The 22,187-nt window shown below is 37.2% G+C and overlaps 1 protein-coding gene across 1 annotated transcript in view; it reads left to right on the top strand.

Moving 5' to 3' along the window:
• Window positions 1–2,672: 2,672 nt before the first annotated feature.
• LOC125651616 (collagen alpha-1(I) chain-like) overlaps window positions 2,673–22,187 on the top strand; it is a 31,565-nt gene continuing 12,050 nt past the window's right edge. The window contains exons 1-5 of the mRNA XM_048880301.2: window positions 2,673–3,242; window positions 18,414–18,468; window positions 18,696–18,785; window positions 21,066–21,173; window positions 21,275–21,364. Coding sequence (XP_048736258.2) covers window positions 2,988–3,242; window positions 18,414–18,468; window positions 18,696–18,785; window positions 21,066–21,173; window positions 21,275–21,364 — 598 coding nt within the window. The 5' untranslated portion in view covers window positions 2,673–2,987. The remainder of the gene's footprint in view (window positions 3,243–18,413; window positions 18,469–18,695; window positions 18,786–21,065; window positions 21,174–21,274; window positions 21,365–22,187) is intronic.

Here is a 22,187-nt window from a genome sequence, read left to right on the forward strand (position 1 = left end):
TTCCTTTTCCATATTGAAAGTTAGATCATGATTTTACTAATGTACTTCGTCATGCCGAATTGTTGACCAAAGACAAAATCAACAGTCGTTCATAATTTCAAATTAACTATTGCGAATGTGTTTATAATAGAAAGCGGAATCATGTGGTATACTCTTCATTTTCTAGTCATTTTCAAAATTTGTATATATAAATTTCAACGATGCAAATTATACTTCAAGACGCAATTAATATTTTTGTTAAAACAACTACATTTAAGTATATGCACAAGTTTATACATAGTCATATAAAAGTATACATTCGATGATTTTCATACTAAAATAATCTGTGAGGATCCGGGTTAGAATAGGTCCTCAGTACTCCTTGCTTGTCATAAGAGGCGACTAAATGGGGCGGTCCTTCGAATGAAACCGCAAAAACCAAGTCCCGTGTCACAGCAGGTATAGCACGATGAAGATTCCTCAATGCTCAAAGGCCATAAACACCAAATATAGCCCTAAATTTTGTAGACCTTCACCAGCAATGGTAACGTCTACATATAAGTAAAAAAAAAATCGAGAGGGACGTTAAACAATATACAATCAATCACATTAAAATTTAGACTAACTTATTTCTTTATTTTCCTACTCGGTGCATTGAAACATGTAATATGTACTTTACGTTTCAGTGCAAATTTAGTTTAATGTGTGCAAAGGTTTTACATAAAGCCTTGGGAAACTCCTAGAGTAGCGCATCATTGCGTAATATTCAAATGAAGACAAGTCCTGCTGAAGAGTTTAATATCTGAGAGGCTGTTAAAAAGGACTGGTAGTTGATTGAAGCAGTTAATATTGTCACCAATATAGAGAGTTCCAAAAATAAAATATGCAGTGCTTTTAGAAACGCAAAAAAGTAATTTCCCTGATCGGATCCAGCAGAGCTAAAAGCATTGTGCACCATTCTGTCATGACCACCATTCCATCAATCTGCTGAAAACTTGATTATATTTATACAAATACTTCTTTAAGTTCATGCAGCATTGTACCGACGAAAGGTGAGCAGAGGACAATGGAATTTCGTTTGCATTCCTCAAACTAAACAAATAAAAAGACCATGTCCCTCTGTTATAATTGTTGAGATACGTTGAAATGGTTAAATAATGCATGCAATAAGCAGAGCCCGCTAACATTTTAATTTCCAAATGGTGATCTTATGCAATTCATCATGATGGACCGGATTGAAAGCTATGAATGTCTGCCCAGCGTCAACAATATTCATGTTCGATTCAGAGTCACCTTCTGAATTTTCAATCATCCTCATCAGACAAACACATGAATCTACTGACTGCGCTTTTCCAGATTACCTTCACTTTTTACCCTTTTACATTGATCTTGTTTTCTTGTTCTAAAACTAGCCATGGCTTGCATGTCCTGACATCATACACATGGCGTTTCCATATTTAGTCATACATGTTTTTCACGCAGTTTTCTTCTAAAAACATTAAGCGCAGATTTGGAAAAACTATATATCTATACCATGTGTATTCATCTTTCTAGTACACATATAGAATTGAAACATTTTGTGCAAAGCTACCCTTTTTGTTTTTTTAACGTCTTGATAACCCCAAATTATCGTGCACCTCTTTTGAAATATGTTCTAGATCCGCGCCTCTGCTGTGTAGATATCGGATACCACAAGAGTCCCGTGTAAGATTTGCTTCTCAATTCTGATGAAGGAGTCGGATATCATCTTTTTAAAATCAATCTTAACTTTAATTCCACACATAAAATCCCGCGTGTTGAGAGGGAGGTAAACATAAGTTGGATACTGGACGTAGCTTAGCTTATCTACTCCAGACCTAACCCTGCTTATAATTGCGTTTACCAACAGAACACTCCACCTTTCAATAATATATTTCAGTATGATACAAACGATTTAGGCATCGATGTATTTCTGATTTGTTGGATTTGTACCCTTGTAACTATAGTACATTCAATGAAAACTCTTGAGCGGGCCGTTAAACAATATACAATCAATCAATATACAAGCTTATCTGAAAGACAAGTCAGATTTTTAATTGATCAAGATATAGAGCTCACGGCGGGTGTGACCGGTCAACAGGGGGCGCTAACTCTATCTTCGGGAGTCCATGTTTGTCCTCTTAATTTTGTATCCTTTATAGGATTTGTGAGATTGATCACTGTTTCTTATCATACCTGCTCTTTATTCCATTAGAATAATAGAGGCTTTGTGTCACCAATCACAGGTACATATATCTTTTAGTTGTATCTTTGAGCTTTTCATTTAAAAAAAAAAAGATATTGAACGCTTTTAACTTACATCTTTAGCAAACGTTTATGAAACGGTACTTCCAACGTAAAAAACTGTTAAAAATATTCAGTCGGCATAGCCATCGTGGCTTTCTCCTCAATTCCTTACATTCAGGAAACTACTTATCGGCATCGGAAGTATCCACGGTATCATATTAAACATGCCAATTTCAAAATTATGTTTTCGTTCGTCTTGAATTTCAGGGGTCTTCTTTAATTTGGTGTCAGTATTTCCGGGATTGTGTAAATGAATAACAAAGTTACACTCCCATAATTCGCTCATCTCGTATTGTTTTTAATTTTAAATGCCTATATCGACATTACCCAGCAATCGATGGCACGCACCGCCTGGCCTCACTTTATTGTGAAGTGTACATGTATAATGTGAGAGGATTCAGAGGCCAACGAGCTGTTGGGAAAGATGGAACTTTTGCCTGAAAGTAGTGTGTTATTTCGTGACTCCTCGGGTTTTTGAGGTAATGGACTTCCGCAGGGCGTGCCGCGTTCTGGTGCAACAACATCCGTAATGAATGTCAACAACTGCAGTTACAGGAAAAATATGCTAAATATGAAATTTCCTTAAGTTTAACCAAACAGCAAATGGAACTTTAAAGAGATGAGATAGATTACTTGTTTTTCAATATTTTACAAATACGGATGTTTTAATACAAAATGAAAGGATGGAGAAAAATATTCATGAATCCGAAATTGCTAAGATAGCTTTTCACTTTAAAATTCTGTACGGGTCTTTGATTCTGAATTTTTCTGTGACCGTTTTTATGATCATCACACTGTACAGTAGCCAGGACTGCCACCACGCCCCGGGAAAATGGACCAACCGAGAAAGGTTCCAAAGTCTACACGCAACAAAGACGACAAATTCAGAAAACACAGGAGAGACTTTAAAATGGATGCGTTTTCGAAGATCCTTCAGTGTGAGTATTTGTAGCAGTTACAGAGTTAATGGAATTACACTGATACGATTTGTAAAAGTCAAATACCTATATATATCGTGCATAATTTGAGAGAAGGGATTGAGCATGAAAAGAGTCATATTATTATAGTTTCAGAATCTTACCTTACCTGTCACCTCTTTCATTTCAGTTATTGAACGCGAGAAATATTCTAAAATGTTTTATTGTCTCGAATCATATACACTGTATGCATGTTTTGTCCGACTTGCGAATATTGCTCGTCAATTGGTGAATAAAAGTAAAAGTAGTCCCGAATAAAAGTTTTGGTTTAATTTAAATTTTATACAACCTATCAGAGAATTCTTCACTCATGTGGAAACATCGCCACATTTGACCAAATTCGTGACGCTCAAGGCCATAGCAATGAGGATCTATTCCATAGGGTTATGAGATTGATCACTGTTCGTTATGTTAACCTTTTCATCCAATAGACCCGTGGCTTCCACTGCTGATGCCGGACGCTTGGCGGAGGAACGTCATTACGTATTGGTGCGAAACGAGCAGCTTAATCACTGCGTTCGTGTAATTTGATGTACTCAACATTGAGTGTAATACACGTTCAATGGTACATTGTATAACAACAAAACAAACAAACAAAACCCCAAAATTTAAATAAAATATAAAAAAAAAAATTAAAAAATTAGGGGTAGACTTCACAAAACACCGTATTCTCTAATTGAAAGACCATTGCCTACTTCAAATTTGATTTATCTTGCGTAAAGTATCAGTTTTCAGGAGGTGGGTGTTTTATCCCTATTTTCGACAGCAATATTTTTTCTTTTAATTTCTTCCCAAGTTTAAGTATTAATTTGATATATTTTTACCGATTTTCCTCCAGGGTTTTGTAAGAATGACTTTGTTCAAAGCGTTGTAGCAAAATTACGATCTTTTTAAGTATCCTTGGTTACGCACATAAGATGTTGAAATGAAGATTACAGAATTGACTAGTGCGTCATACCAGAATCATGCACTTTACTGTTCACTCGTACTCGCATGGATAAAATCATTATGTAATGTATGTAATACCAAAAAAAGTCCTCCTTGGTATTCAGCTTTGCTGACAATATTAGCATAGGGATACTATTGGATTATTTTTATTATATTGTTTAACGTCTCTCGAGAATGTTTCACTCATATGGAGACGTCCTCACTGGCGGTAATTCTGCCTCCTATGATTATTCTGACAGGTATTTCTACCACCTATGATCATTCTGACAGGTATTTCTACCTCTTATGATCATTCTGACAGGTATTTCTACCGCCTATGATCATTCTGACAGGTATTTCTACCGCCTATGATCATTCTGACAGGTATTTCTACCGCCTATGATCATTCTGACAGGTATTTCTACCGCCTATGATCATTCTGACAGGTATTTCTGCCTCCTATGATCATTCTGACAGGTATTTCTGCCTCCTATGATCATTCTGACAGGTATTTCTGCCTCCTATGATCATTCTGACAGGTATTTCTGCCTCCTATGATTATTCTGACAGAGTTTGCGTGATTTGCGCCACAGCTCTTATATAGTACAAAGGTGGTACAATTTACCTATATGAAATTTAGCGGTCGCGGTAGCTCAGTGATATAGCGTTTACTTCGTGACCGTGATGTCGCGAGTTCGGAACCCGCTCGTGCCATGGCCGCGTCAATTCTAAGGCGTTAACATAGGTAGTGATTACTCCTTCGCCAAACCCTCGGCATTTTGAAGTGAGAATCACGGGTCTTTAGGATATGACATTAAAAACGGAGGTCCTGTATCGCGGCAGGCATGACACGTTAAAGAACCCTCACTGTCGCGGCCCTGAGCGCTAAGATAGGTCTAAATTTGTGGTACTTCACCTACAACTGGTGACGTGTCCGTGCTAGTGATATATTCATGAAGGGGCACAAAACAAAGAAATCATGTCTTAAGATTAGGGGTATTTTCAATCAACATTTGTCCCCTGCGTGACCGTATTTAGTTGTAATTTGTGCATCATATTGAACTACAGTTACTTTAGTAGGGAGTCTTCAAAAGTCATGAATAAGGCTAAAGATACAGACCACGGGACGAAAACACCAGAAGCAATTTAATATCCCCAATATTTTACCCCGAGGGCTGAAAAGCATAAAAAGATATACGAGCAATTACATGCGCATACACCTACAGACAAGTTTGCCACTTACTCTGGTAGATGCCCTTCTTAACATTTTCTTTTCAATAGCTATGCAAAATGTCAATTAGATGTAATATATTTCTACATTTTAAGAATCATTTAACGAAAGCGTTGCTTCTTTTATTTTGCACGATCTACAAATATATGTAATGGGATAAATTTTATTTTCCAGTTCTCTGCTTTATAATATGTAATGTAAATAATTGAAAGGTTCATTTCTCAATCGATATATTTGTCGGATGTAATGTGTGGATTTTGGCCTTATGGTTGTAACAGTAATTTTATTAACCAACGCGTGGAAACACCTTTATGTGCGATCTGACCTTTCAGCATATCATTTGGATATGCATTTCTGTTGGAGTCAACGGGACATACTTGCTCATTAAACGATCATAAATGTCGGGGTTTTAGCTCACCTGGGCCACAGGCCTCAAGATCATTGGAGATAGTACTCTGTGTAAAATCAATTGTGAGTTAAAGGTCACTTTAAATGTATTTGATATGAATAAAACGGCAAGTGTAGTTTTACGCAGATAGCAAAAACACAACTGATTAAAAGTGCTCGCTTTTGAAATTAGGTTTCGAGCTCTTCTGCTTATTTCCCATAGCTGATGACGTCAATTACACCCAAGTAAAGGCGTAGGCGAGCTTTGGGATACTGTCACATTTAAAACTAAAGTAATTTTGCACAAATTTGGATGCCGGATAACAAAGTGTGATCAAATCAATTGGGATATGCCCCTCCCTCCGCAAGGAGATCGAATTGGGATAGTCAATACATCAATACGATGCATTTAATTTTAGTTTATTGTTTGTTTGTTTCGATGTTTTTTTTGCCACACTCAACAATTTTTCAGTTATATGGTGGCGCCCAGTTTTTATTGGTGGTAGAGAGAACCCAGATACAATGTACCTGGGAAGAGACCACCGACCTTCCGAAAGTAAACTGGGAAACTTTCTCACTTACCGGCGCGAGCGGGATTGGAACCCGTGCCGACAGAGGTGAGAGGCCGTGTGATTTTGAGCGCAATGCTCTAACCACTCGGCCACATAGGCCCCTTTTAAGTTTATTATAGGTAAATCTATATAGCACGAGTATTGGTCTAGTTCATGTCTGTATAGCATAAGTATGTGTCTAGTTCATGTGAACAGTCAACAACTGGTCGTTGTAAGTCATTAAATTTTGTAAAGCGTTCGCTTCGTAAAAGGGAGGTCGTTAGTTCGAGACCCGCTCGTGGCATGACCGCGTCAAAATGCATGTAGGTCGTGATTGCTCCTTCGCCTAACGCTCGGCATTTCGAAGCGAGAATCATGGGTCATTCGAAAATGACCTTAAAACCGGATGTCCCATGTCACGGTAAAGAGCCCTCATTGCTACGGCCATACATGTACGCCCTAAGCTTTTTAGTACTTCACCTACAACTGGTGACGTCTCAATATGAGTGAAATATTCTCGATGGCACGCAAAACAAACAACAATCTAACCACAGTAACAAAGGAATTGAAGTATTCATCTCTAGAATGTGGTTTTTTGAGTGGATATAAAATCAATTGAACCAAACGGTAATTATTTGTAATAACGACTAAACCGATTGTGCCGATTTTGAAGTTAAAATATTTTTTATTCCTTAAATTCATATAAAGTAATATTTTATTGTAATACTGATTAAAGTCGGTGCTTTTATTAAGAAATAAAATGTATTGAAACCACATAGTATTTTAACAGAGCGGAATGGTCAATCTTAAATGGTTTCGCTCCAGATATTGCCTGCTTCCCCTTCGGATTTGAGCGTTTTTGTGCAAGACAGGGGTTGATAATTTCAAAATCACTAAAAGTAATGATACCAGTTGTATGTAAGTTATGTATTTAACTCTTGTCATACTGTATTGCGGAATGGGTGGTTAGGCCGCAAACTTAATTTGTTTGATGTGAACAAACTTGCGTATATGGTTGTATGATCATGTGGTTTTGTTGCATAAATGTTACTGACTTGGCCATTGTTGCGCTCCGAGAAATTGTTCCAACTAATGTAACTTTTTCTTTGAAGACTTGATCAGTTAGCTTCTTTGTCTCCTGCCGTATACAGGTAACCCATAGGGAAATCTTGAAATTACCCGCTAACATTGTCAACTGAATATATGTGAACACTGAAATCCACGAGTATAGGCATGCCATCTGGAACCCCAATTACTTCAGTCCGGCTCATACTACTCTGGTGTAAGTCTTTCTGATTATTGCGTCATACGTACCGCAGCAATTAGTTTCGTCCTCTTCTTCAAGTTCACCTTAATTGTTCACAGGGCCCTTTGACCTGTCTGGGGTTGATCTGTTCCGAAGTTTCGGATGATATATTTTCTTTTCAGTGTTATGCGAGGATCTTGAAACATTTTCATATCGTAAGCAATTTCAAACCTCCAACATAATTATTTCCCCACCCCTTTCGTAGAAGGGGATGGGGGACCTATTGCTTAGCACGTGTCTGTCTGTCACCCACAAAGAATGTTTTACCTCAATTACCGCAAAAACCGAAGATCCGTGTCACAGAAAGTGTGGCTAAAGATCTTCCCCTGCCCAATGGCCATAAGCGCCGAGCATAGGCCTAAATGTTGCAACCCTTCACCAGCATTGGTGATGTCTCCATATGAGTGAAAAATTCTCGAGAGGGACGTTAAACAATACGCAACCACTCAACCACAAATACCTCGTACTTGGTAGGCTGATACAAATCAACGTGCAGATTATCCTTCTTGCTGGACAGGTCAGTCTGTCCAAGGTCATTACAAGGCCAGGAATATTTTACGTGTATAAGAGACAATGGTCAGCAGATACCTTAGATGTTTCACCTCCCAACGTCCGTAGGCTATTAGACATGGCCTTTATTGATCGATCTTTACCCGCGTCCCAACGCTTTGTTTCTTTCGGCTTATTTTATGTCACATTGTACTATTCGCACTACACTGGGGGGGGGGGGGGGATCTGTTGTTGGAGACGAGCTTGTCATTAGCCCATCCGTGGGGATCTGGAGTAGAAATAGTTACTCAGTACCCCTTGCTTGTCGTAAGATGGAGCGGTCCTTCGGATGAGATCGCAAAAACAGGTCCCGTGTCACAGTAAATGTGGCACGATAATGATCCCTCCTTGCTCAATGACCACAAGCGCCGAGCAAACATGTAGGCCTAAATTTTGCTGTCATTCACCGTTTCCATGTGAGTTAAAGATTCCCGAGAGGGACGTTATGCAATGAAAGGTGAAGATAACGAACAGTGATCAATCTCATAACTCCTACAAGCAATACAAAATAGAGAGTTGGAAGACCTTATATAGTTTTAATTTGGAGGAATGGGGGATCCGGGATAAGGAGGGCTATATCTCTTGTTCTAAATGACTTTTACATAATAACTTGACCAACGATACTTGCTGTTTCAATTTGTTGTTCAGACTCTTGCGTGTATTGGGTGTAATTGACGTCATCTCCAAAGAAGCTATCTGTGCATTGAAAGTACATCTATTGGTTCATGTGGTTTCCCATGGGGATCCGGGTTAGAATAGGTCCTCCGAACCCCTTTCTTGTGGTAAGAGACGACTAATTGGAACGGTCCTTCGGATGAGACCGTAAAAACCGAGGCCCCGTGTCACAACGGGTGTGGCACAATAAAGACCCCCCCCCCCCCTGCTCAATTGCCTTAAACGCCGAGCATAGGCCTAAATTTTGCAGCCCTTCGCCGGTAAGGGTGACATCTCCATATGAGTGAAAGATTTTCGAGTGGGACGTTAAACAATATACAATCAATTTATTTATGTGGTATACATATCGACTGACTTTGATTTTTGCACTGTACATGTCCAACGATTTATAACTAATCGAATTGTGGGAATAATTGAATTGTCATGTGAACTGAACATTTGACCCTCACATGATTGACCCGGTTGTGTGATTCTTCGTGATTTGTTTTGTAATGCGGTGTTAACAATTTTGGAGTGTTAGAAATTGCTTTAATTTTCTATTAAAGAATTAAAAATCGCGATTATAACAAGGCCGTAAGCGCCGAGCATAGGCCTAAATTTTGCAGTCCTTCACCGGCAGTGGTGACGTCGCCATATGAGTGAAATATTCTCGAGAGAGACGTAAAACAATATACAATCAATCACAGGGGCTAAGCCCGTTTTGGGCGCGAACCCTGTGATACCATAAATATAGAAAGGGGTCTAACTCTGACCCAGATAAAAAAAAATAACCACTCGCTTCAAATGCCTAAAAAATCTTAAACTAGGTGTGATATGCGTAATTTGCCAATCTCCTTGCATAGATTAATGTTTTAACCACTTGCATGCCAAATTCCAAGTCACAGGTTTTTAAAATAATAAAGATATACGTCATCGTTCTCTTGATTTCACCTGTTTATTTTTACTAGGACATTTACCGGTCCAGGTCACGGAGTCGTTTCTCGCCTATGACAGCAGCGAAATTCAGACTAGTGTGGAAGATTTCGGACCTGTCAATTAAAATTTCACATCAATTATACTCTACTTCCTTCCTCATACCTTAATAAAGTTCTCTATGTTCGCTGTATCTGGGTCGCTTATTTTACATAATATCAACTCCTGACTCTAACTGTCATTTTGAGAAACTCACTAAAGACCCGAAATATCTAAAACTTTAAAGAAGGGGGAAATGGGTAAAAATAATCTAAATGAAATAAAATAAACAAAAACAAAAAGCTAAGAAAGCCAAAAAATAATGTTCAATTTCCTTCTCTAGGTGCAATATCACAAGAATAATGTTTTGATCAATTTTAAGGTATTTGAAATTTTAAGTCTATCGGGTATTTAGTGCTTTCATTAAAATGGCAAATGTTGTCAACAGTTGATGCTGCTGAGGAAAAATAAGTCGTGTATTGTCTACACGAAGAACATTATTAAAATATGAGGAAGTAAGTAGCGTATAATTGATGTGAAATTTTAATTGACAGGTCCGAAATCTTCCACACTAGTCTGAATTTTGCTGCTGTCATAGGCGAGAAACGACTCCGTGACCTGGACCGGTAAATGTCCTAGTAAAAATAAACAGGTGAAATCAAGAGAACGATGACGTATATCTTTATTATTTTAAGAACCTGTGACTTGAAATTTGGCATGCAAGTAGTTAAAACATTAATCTATGCAAGGAGATCGGCAAATTACGCATATCGCACCTAGTTTAAGATTTTTTAAGGCATTTGAAGCGAGTGGTTAGTTTTTTTAGCTGGGTCAGAGTTAGACCCCTTTCTATATTTATGGTATCACAGGGTTCGGGCCCAAAACGGGCTTAGCCCCTGTGCAATCAATCAATCAATCCGTGCTTATTTCCGAACGACCACTTGTAAAAGCAAGATTTTGAAAATATATCAGGTCAACAGTTGAAACGCCGGATGCAAAGGTTCCTAAATGGCATGTGGTCGATATACTTCTTTATTTATGATTTGATGATTATCTTGATGTGTAACTTGCGGATCTATACTTTGAGAGTGGTCACTTGAAATACAGATTGAGATGTTTGACTTCTGTTATTAGGATATACATAAATACAATTAATATACATTTATATACAAACATTAGGAGAGTGAGTTGACAACACATGGAATTTACAAAGTGGTACTCGAATATAAACTGTATCGGCTTTGCATGTCACGCAAAACAAAGTCTATAAGCATTTTCACCTAACTTTATCTCAATTAGTCTAATCGAACACCGTCTTACACAGGGCGATTGGGAATACATGGAATCAATAATAACGCCGGTTATTATAATTTGCACTCGTCAAATACCGCGTAAAGTGCACAATTTATTTAATCAATCCCAGCTTTTAACTAATTTATATATTAACCGGCCCCAAAACAGTGTTTAATCTCTTTTATATTACCCTGCCCATAGAGTCCCGTGGGGATTTGGATTAGAATAGGTCCTCAGTACCCCCTTGCTAATGGGTTGTCGGATGAGACCGAAAAAACCGAGGCCCCATGTCACAGCGGGTGTGGCACGATAAAGATCCCTCCATGCTCAATGGGCCTAAATGTTGCAGCCTTTCACCGGCAATGGTGACGTCTCTATAAGAGTGAAAAATTCTCGAGCGGGACGTTAATCAATACACAACCGGCCAATAAGAACGGTGGTTGATCTCTTAACATTACTCGGCCCACAGAACGGTGGTTAATATATTTATATTACCCGGCCCACAGAACGGTGGTTAATATCTTTACATTACCCGGCCCACAGAACGGTGGTTAATATCTTTACTCGGTCCACAGAACGGTGGTTAATATCTTAACATTACATACAATGATAGGTAATCTCGTTACATTTCCCGGTCCCCCTACTTTCGATGTACAATCAGATGTCCCATCCAACATCCTATGATTGCAAATTCTTGGATATTTTTATTTTTTTTTCGAAAAAAAAAAAAACCCGAAATATTTCGATCACTTTTGAATTACTTTATTGTATATGAGTCGGGGAGAAAGAAGGAAGTTGTTTTATATTTAGAAACATGTTCAAACCATTTATATGTCACCTTGCAGACACAACATGCACTGATCAAATATCAAAACATTTTACAAATATTTATAATGCTAAAGTCAATCTGTTTTCGTGTGTTAAGTACATTGTATTTAACAGATTTGATAAGTTGTATTAAAAGTATGACTAGCTATGATATACCCCTTATACTAGTAAAATGTACTATTTTCATATTCAATATATTTTGTTGCATTTGTGAAATTTGTTACTTTAGCCGCCATTTAGTCAACATATAAAAATATTAATACTTGGGCCTTTTTTGGATCAAGTATGGTACATGTATACGTATTTGTAGTCCCTGTGTATATTTACAATATGTTTAAGGAGTAATTAGGTTCATTAAAAATCCGATAAGGTATGTGTATTTGTAATTCTAGTGTATTTTTTTTCCATATGTTCAAGAAGTTATTCGACTCATAGAAAGTGCTTTACTAATTCAGTTTTATAGTAAATGATGTCTACGGCATGACAAAAATTATACAGATCTCCTAGTCCCAATGGTACAGTTGGGCTAAAGGTTCAGTAATACAGGGTCGACACGTCCACAGGTCTACACGTGAACAGGTCGACAGGTGTACAGGTCGACCGGTCTACACGTCGACTAGTAAACATGTCTACTACTGTACAGATTTCAAGGTGTTATGTATCGATGGTGAAATAGGGGAACACAGTAACATGTTGAAGTCAATTGGTATCAGCATTGAAAATTATGCATCCTCATTCAACAATATGTCCAATATTACAGAGGAAATGAGGGTATTCCTTATTCAGAATCGCCCACAGGCTGAAATGGTCAATGAATTGTGGTGACATTAACAAAATATATAACATGTTACAAGTATTTGCACGATGTCTACTCTTAATCGTTTCGAATATTGTACGCTTTTTAATATTTATTTCTGTATTATAAAATTGAAATCAATTGCTTTTAGTTTCCAATATCACAGAAGACTTGAAGGCATGCATGCATACCCATCAACAGACTGAATATATCAACTTGTCTGTCCATAACCCCTCACAAATATCAAGATATCGACCCGGAGACCCTTAAATATTAATATGTAGACCCTTAAATATATTAAGCTGTAGACCCTTGAACATATAAACCCATCAACCTGTATATCTGTAGACCTGACGAAAACATACCAGATTTTTTCTTTCGCAAAATTTATAAGATCAACAACCAAATTAGATTCTTTCTGAAAAATGTAGGTGGCTCTGAAAAGAACCGTTTTTGACACAGGGGCTAAGCCCGTTTTGGGCCCGAACTCTGTGATACCATAAATATAGAAAGGGGTCTAACTCTGACACAGATAAAAAAAACTAACCACTCGCTTCAAATGCCTAAAAAATCTTAAACTATGTAAGCTATGCGTAATTTGTCGTTTTCCTTGCATAGATTAATGTTTTAACTACTTGCATGCCAAATTTCAAGTCACTGGTTCTTAAAATAACAAAGATATAACGTCATCGTTCTCTCGATTTCACTTGTTTATTTTTACTAGGACATTTACCGGTCCAGGTCACGGAGTCGTTTCTCGCCTATGACAGGAGCGAAATTCAGACTAGTGTGGAAGATTTCGGACTTGTCAATTTAAATTTCACATCAATTATACGCCACTTACTTCCTCATACTTTAATAACGTTCTTCGTGTAGACGTTACACGACTTATTTTTCCTCAGCAGCATCAACTGTTGACAAGAGCTGCCATTTTAATGAATACACTAAATACCCGAAATGTCTAAAACTTTAAAGAAAGGGAAAATGGGTAATAATAATCTAAATGAAATAGAATAAACAAACAAAAAAAAATTAAAAAAACCAAGAAATAATGTTCAATTTCCTTCTCTAAGTGCAATATCACAAGAATAATGTTTTGATCAGTTTTAAGGTATTTGAGATTTTAAGTCTATCGGGTATTTAGTGCGTTCATTAAAACGGCAGCTCTTGTCAACAGTTGATGCTGATGAGGAAAAATAAGTCGTATAACGTCTACACGAAGAACATTATTAAAATATGAGGAAGTAAGTAGCGTATAATTGATGTGAAATTTTAATTGACAGGTCCGAAATCTTCCATACTAGTCTGAATTTCGCTGCTGTCATAGGCGAGAAACGACTCTGTGACCTGGACCGGTAAATGTCCTAGTAAAAAATAAACAAGTGAAATCGAGAGAACGATGACGTATATCTTTGTTATTTTATAAACCAGTGACTTGAAATATGGCATGCAAGTAGTTAAAACATTAATCTATGCAAGGAAAACGACAAATTATGCATATATTACCTAGTTTAAGATTTTTTAGGCATTTGAAGCGAGTGGTTAGTTTTTTATCTGTGTCAGAGTTAGACCCCTTTCTATATTTATGGTATCACAGAGTTCGGGCCCAAAACGGGCTTAGCCCCTGTGGTTTTTGAACGTGTCTGTCAACTCCTTTGATTGTCCTTCTTAGCTTTATTGTGGTACATGTATGAATCTACAGTTTGGTGTATGAATTTCTTTAATAGTGCGCATTGTTTTTTCTAAAGGCCGGAACTACTTAAACGTATACTATATTTGGGTCAATACATGGAGCATTATATGTCGCAGTGCATGCGCAGCAACATAACTTTTTACTGGCTGATTGATTGATTGTATCTTGCATAACGTCTGGCTCGAGAATTTTTCACTCATGTGGAGACGTCACAAAGACCGGTGAAGGGCTTCGAATTTAGGCCTATGCTCGGCGCTTACGGCCATTGAGCAGTGAGGGTTCTTTAGCGTGCCACACCTACTGTGACACGGGTCATCCGTTTTTAAGGTCATCGCCGAGGACCCGTGACATTCACACCTGATGCCGAGCGTTTGGCGATGGAACTGTCACTGATTCGAACCCCGACCTTCCGCATGCGAGGCGAACGGTCTAACCTCTCGGCCACCGCGGCGGTTTTTTACTGGCTGATGTTGTGGTTAGAAATTTCACTGATAAACACGTATCTAAAATAAGATGATTGACACTGTCTTAATAAGTTAGACTGTCAAAATTTAAAGTTGTACGGTCCGAATTACGACATTTTCCCCCATCTTGTAAAAACGCTATTAAATCATCGCACGTATGTAGTTATGAGGCTGTATGTATGACATGTCATACATTATTTCGACTGTTTTAACCAAAATTATTTGATTTTAAATTGTTGTTTACAAACAACCGCCTCACTCTGCTATTTCAAGTGACAGTCACGTGATCAGTTCAAACTTTTAGATCATCTGTTGTTTAATCTGTGTAAAACTGTATTTTGTTACAACAGTACCGTGCCATAAGTTTGATAGAAAAAATATCAAATACCTCTTAGTAATTCGTAGTTTTACGCTCTTTCAGTCTTAAAATGAGACAGTTGCGTCTGAGTTAATACGTCATATTGGGATTCCCCTGACGCGCGTGGGACTATTTATAGACGACTACCAATGTATAATTTATGCATCATCCGGAACACATCGAGCCTTTCACCGAAAAACACCATGTTTTCGATGAAAGGCCCGAGGTGTTCCGGATGATTTATGCGTACCACACTATATTTACTTTCTAAATAATGTTCTCGCTGTTTTCTTTGACATTCAAATGTTTTCAAGCATGTAATTAAGGAAAAGTTAATGACTTTTAACACTAATTAATCTGCTTGAAAGTAATTATGTATGGAAAAAAAAAACAAACATCGGATCATACAGCTTTAAAGGTTCGAATTCCAGCATTGCCATCTGATTTGGTGTTCTAGTATCCGTCCTTGAATCTCTAGCACTGCCTTCTCTATTGCAGTGGATTTAATGATCTTTATCGTGCTACACCTGCTGTGATACGGGGCCTCTGTTTTTGCGGTCTCATCAGTAGGACCGCCCCATTTAGTCGCCTCTTACAAAAAGCAAGGGGTGCTGAGGGCCTATTCTAATCCGGATCCCCACGGGTATTGAACCCTCGATCTCACTTTACCACTGAGTTACAGAGACCTGTTTGATGTCGAGGAAATATTCTCTTTCAGGTTCTATAATTGAATGGAAACAGACTTAAATTATGAATGTTTCTGTGTTTACTCAATTTATATAATCCAATGCAATGCGAACTGTAAAGACTGCGATACAAGACAAATGGATTCATTTCCTCTTATTGTACACCTCGACTTATTGTAACATATGTTTCGATCTTAACAAAACCCAAATAATAAGAATTGCAGAATTGTAGAACATTGAAAGGAATGCACGATGTATATATTTTACATAATTGGTATTATTGTTTATTACAGCACCCAGTAAAAGTGAATTACTTATCTAAGGTTCATCCTGCTGGGAAAACTCCCAACTTTTTAAAATGAGGACCCAACTGCCTCAAAATTCTCGATGATTTATCGTAGAGGAAGAAATGTAAAATCTGACGTAGAGAATATTTAAGGGGAATTACATGTGTAAACATGGAAGCAATGACGGGTTCTTTATTTTCCATCAGCGGATATTAGGGCTAATGTCTCGTGATAGACAGGCAGCTAAAGCCATACTGTGTATCACACACTGAGCTAATGGAATCCAGTCTATTTCACACATCACAGCTCATTCAATGCGGCATAATTATGATATTTATACTACCAAATGTCGAATGCAAAACAGCAGTTCGTCCTGTTGCAATTCATCGTAAGATTTCGATGAAAAACTTCTCAAATACCAATTAGTATTGCTTACTATCAGACCCTTTGGACTTTCACAGTCCTTCGCGTGTAACATCGAATTAATTTGGTTGGATCAAATGAGTTTCGCGCAGTGTTTCTACAAACCGGTATTGATTCTTCACGTGTCAGCAGATATCAACCTAAAAAGAAATTATTTCCCAGTCCTCAACAACTAGCAGTGTCTGCCGAAATTATTTCAGCTGAAAAATTCCCTGGTGTGCTTTGTTTAATCTATAAGACTGTCTGGTCAATACAGAAAACTGCAATTACTCGCACTAAGGAAAGATTCTGTGCTTCATACATGTGCCAATTTCAACCATGAGGGGTATTTTTGGCCATAGGTATCGCAAAAAAGTGCAATCGTGAAATGTTGTGACTATAGAAATTGCAAAAAGTATTACATGTAAATGAAACATATCAAATTAAATATTTTAAATACGTGCACTGTGTAAACAAGCTCTGTTAATTTCAGAAAAATGTCTTTTAGAGAATATTTCCAATGATTAAATGGTTTTAGGTTAAAGGGGCATGGACACGGTTGAGCTGAAATTTTATTTTTCCATTTTTATTGTTTACAGTGCTTAACTAACGTATTTCTAATGCTCAACCAACATTTGAATATCAGTTTTTAAGTTACATGTCAGATACAGCATTCACAATTCTTTGTTATGTAAACAAGGCTCGTGCCATGTTTTTGTTTACATATAGATTGCTTGATATAATATAGCATGTTTAAAACAAGATGTGCTAAACACTAGAACTATTAAATTATGTTCAGAATTAACTTGTAAATTGAAAAATTAGGTTTGACCAAACTTTTACTGGTATATCTAGCTTATATGTAAACAAAAACAAGGCACGAGCCTTGTTTACTTAACAAAGACTTGTAAGCTATGTATCTCCCATGTACCTCAACAACTGACATTCAAATTTTTGCTGACCATTAGAAATACATTAGCTAAGCATTTTGAACATTAAAAATGGAAAAACAAAATTTGAATATTTTCAGCTCAAATCGTGTCCATGCCCCATTCCTCTCTTAGTTTTGAAATAATTTGTTGCAAATGGACACGGGGAATGAGTTTCATCAGGTCAATAAATATTTTGATCGAACAAATGAAATAGCTCACACACTGGTTTATATCATGATTCTCCCCCTAGTATTTAATGTAGAATTTTTCAAAAGTGATGTCCTTTTCAGATAATGAACATAATATAAAAGTACCATCTTTCACTTCTATTCAATTTTTTGAAATATTTTTTTCTATGATCACCATTATTAAATTTCCTGATTTATTGCAGATTAAAGTTGTTGAAATGTTATTAAAGTTTTCCTCATCGTTCATTCAAAACATCCTTTAGTATCACTAACCTTCACGTCTGTATTGTCGAATGGCCAGTAAGTCGAATGTTTTATGTTTTATTTATAAATGTCAGACGGAGTACTTAAAAAGGTCTGAAGTTTAAACCATTTCATAACTTGAATACTGGTGAAGTGGTGGCGCATTTTCATAGTTTCCTATCGCAGGAGAAAGATACAGAAGTTGTGTAAGAGCGTTGCTAATGTTGAGCGTTTTCCAATAAACAATATAAAGCAATCATAAGCTCAACAAAGCGAGGTACATTTCTACTCCTATTGCAACCTCTTGATGAATGTAGTTTTGTACATGTATGGGAAACTATATTGTCTCCACAGCATATTTTAGAAGTGTGTTTAATATTTCTAGTTTCAGTATGGCAATTGTGAAACATTTCTGTATGACTGTCGCAACGTAATGGGAGGTACGTTAGAGTTTAACTATATATGTGTGTATGCGTGCATGTTTAATGGACATCATTTTAAAATATCAAGATCTTTTTTCTTAAACTTTAAAAAAAAAATAGCGTACATTTATCATTCGAGTCCCTTGTTGTCTGAAGAACTGTCAACATCTTATGACATACTATTGACAAAATTTGGTTATTATTGACTGACTATTTATTAGACTTTCTTGGCAATGATCTTTTAGATGATTTCGTAATAAAAGGAGAAAAGGGCGAGCAAGGTTACATAGGAGTTTCCGGGATAACAGGCAATCCAGGACCAATAGGACCCAAAGGTAAATTCCAGATCTTTCAATTCTACCTTAACGTGATTCCATTTCATTCTATTTTATATTGCTTACAGGAGTTATGAGATTGATCACTGTTCATTATCTTCACCTTCCATGTACAAGATTTGTAACTTTGACTGTGATAGTGGGAATGTTCAGGAACTGAGTGATTGTTAATCGGAATTTCTATATAATATACCTACATGTACAGATAACTCCATTTACCTGATCAAGACAGAGGTCTCACGGCGGGTGTGTCCGGTTAACTGGGGATGTTTACTACTCCTAGGTACCTGATCCCACTTCTGGTCTGTCCGGGGGTCTGTGTTTGCCCAACTCTCTCGTTTGTATTGCTTATAGGAGTTATGAGAATGATCACTGTTCGTTATCTTCACCTTTATAGGAGTTATGAGATTGATCACCGTTCGTTATCTTCACTTTTATAGGAGTTGTGAGATTGATCACCGTTGGTTATCTTCACCTTTATAGGAGTTGTGAGATTGATCACCGTACGTTATCTTCACCTTTGTAGGAGTTTTAAAATTGATCACTGTTCGTTATCTTTACCTTTATAGGAGTTATGAGATTGATCACTGTTCGTTATTTTCACCTTTATAGGAGTTATGAGATTGATCACTGTTCGTTATCTTCACCTTTATAGGAGTTATGAGATTGATCACTGTTCGTTATCTTTACCTTTATAGGAGTTATGAGATTGATCACTGTTCGTTATCTTCACCTTTATAGGAGTTATGAGATTGATCACTGTTCGTTATCTTTACCTTTATAGGAGTTATGAGATTGATCACTGTTCGTTATCTTCACCTTTATAGGAGTTATGAGATTGATCACTGTTCGTTATCTTCACCTTTCATTACTAGTACAGTAAAACACGCTTATAACGAATTCGCGCTTACATGTATTGACATCATTAAAATCAAAGAGCCTTGATGACGGATGGAGGCTTTTCATGTTTTTTCGGTGTTTTACGTTCCGTTTGAGAATTTGTTTCACTCATACAGACAACATTCAATGTAATAATTATATAGGTCCTAGCTCATTCCACTGGTCTAAAGCAAACTTTTAACTTAGAAAATTGAGAAGGAAAAAAATCCTCAAAATCATGGATTCTTAAAAACTTGATGGCATCAAAATACGTTCGTCTTCCAAAACGGGAATGAACTTGTTTTAGGGAGACTACAAATTTAGACATTTGTAGCGGTCGTAGAGTGAGGATTCGTTACCATGCCTGTGGTAGTATGTGATCTCCGTTTTTAGGTCATATCCAGTAAACCCATGGTGTTAACATCTAATGCTGGGCGCTTGTGGTTGAAGCAGTGCCTGCTAATGTTAAACGCCTTAGGCTGATGTGATGCCGAGATCGAGACCCTCTCTTGCATATTATATACATGTAATAAATATTAAAATTAAGATGCAAAGTAATTCAATGAAAACCCTCGTCGCAAAATCCCAGTACGGGATCATAAGGAGAACGTTAAAGATGTCCCGATTAAATATTACTCCGTTTACTTGATCAAGATAAATAGACTCATGGCGGGTGTGGCCAGTCAACAAGGGATTCTTACTCCTCCTAGGCACCTGATCCCACTTCTGGTGTGTCCAGGGGTCTGTGTTTGCCCAACTATCTATTTTGTATTTCTTATAAGAGTTATGAGATTGATCACTGTTCGTTATCTTCATCTTTCATTCTACACATTCCAGAATTTTCAAGTTGCTGAGGCGGCTATGGTGATGTTTGTTTTTCCTTTTGTACTTCATGTAAGCAATATAAGGTTCTTTAGTGTTTTCCTTTTTTACGTAAGGGTTTTTGTTTAGAAGCATCCTCTTTGGTAGCCAAGGGTAACGATCCACGGTGTTTTTATTGAACGTTAAAAATGTCCCGATTTACCTGATCAAGATAACGGACTCGTGGCGTGTGTGATAGATCAACAAGAGATGCTTACTCCTCCTAGGCACCTGATCTCACCTCTGGTGTGTCCGGGGGTCCGTGTTTACATACACCAGCGGTCCGTCTTTACCCTACTATTAATTTTGTACAGGGTTTATGATATGGATCATTGTTCGTTATGTACATTGTAAATTTTGTTGTCATTTTACATTCACTGAAATCCAATTAGAAAACTATGTAAACTTTTATGAGTTTTACTTTGTATACAGATCCAGATATATTCTATATTGAAACTGTTTGCCCTTCTTTTAATTTTGTATTTCGTAAGGATTGATGATATTAATCTCTGTTCGTTATTTTCACTTATATTTCATTAGGAAATCCAGGCATTCCAGGGCCGATTGGACCTATGGGGCCCAAAGGAGAAGAAGGACTCCCAGGCCTGAGAGGCTTACCTGGAGAAAGAGGACATCAAGGAGGAACGGGTAACGAACAGACAAAATAGAATTTACATGGAGGAATTTCTTTTCTTTTTCAATTTGAATTTATGTCAAGGCGATCATATTGTTCAATTATTTACTTGTAGGGAGACCTGGTTTGTCCGGATTAAAAGGTGCCAAGGGGGAGAGAGGACAGCGGGGCCTTCTGGGATTTCCTGGCTATATTGGAAAACGGGGTGTGTAACATTAGCATATATATCTATCAATATGATTTATCAGGTGTAGTCAAACTGATGCCTCGAAGACATTTATAAATTCCTTTGTGTTCGGAAAAAAGAATAGAACTTACACTTGTATAAGAAATTATTTCTCCATATAATCCACGAATACCAAAGCAATTTCATAGTGCATAGGGATTTTTTGATAGAATGTTGGGGAGTCAGTTACATTTTAGCTCACCTGAGCTGAAAGGTCAAGTGGTCTTTTCTGATCGCCTGTTGTCCGTCTGTCTGTAAACTTTTTACATTTTCGACTTTTTCTCCAGAACCACTCGGTCAATTTCAACTAAAAAATGGCAAAAAGCATTATTGGGTGAAGGACCTTAAAGTTTGTTCAAATGAAGGGGAGATAAACACAAAAATAGGGTGGCTCATTAGAAAATCTTTTCCTTAAGCACCACTGGGCCAGAAGAGCTGAAATTTACATGAAAGCGTCCTGACATAGTGCATATTTAGGTTTGTTAAAATTATTACCCCTGGGGGTAGGATGGGGCCACAATAGGGATCAACGTTTTACTTACAAATATATAGGGAAAATCGTTACCATAATCAATCAATCAATCTTTTTCTCAAGGACCACTGGGCTAGGAAAGTACAAAATTAAATTGAAGGCTTCCTGATATAATGCAGATTTAAGTTTGTTAAAATATTTTCATGGCCCAAAGGTTGGATGGGGCCACAATAGGGGATCAAAGTTTTACATACAAATATATGGAGAAAATCTTTAAATATCTTCTGACGAACCATTGGGCCAAAGATGTTTACATTTAAATGAAAGTTT

Source organism: Ostrea edulis, chromosome 5 (genome assembly GCF_947568905.1).
Source record: "Ostrea edulis chromosome 5, xbOstEdul1.1, whole genome shotgun sequence".
Classification (NCBI taxonomy): Eukaryota; Metazoa; Mollusca; class Bivalvia; order Ostreida; family Ostreidae; genus Ostrea; species Ostrea edulis.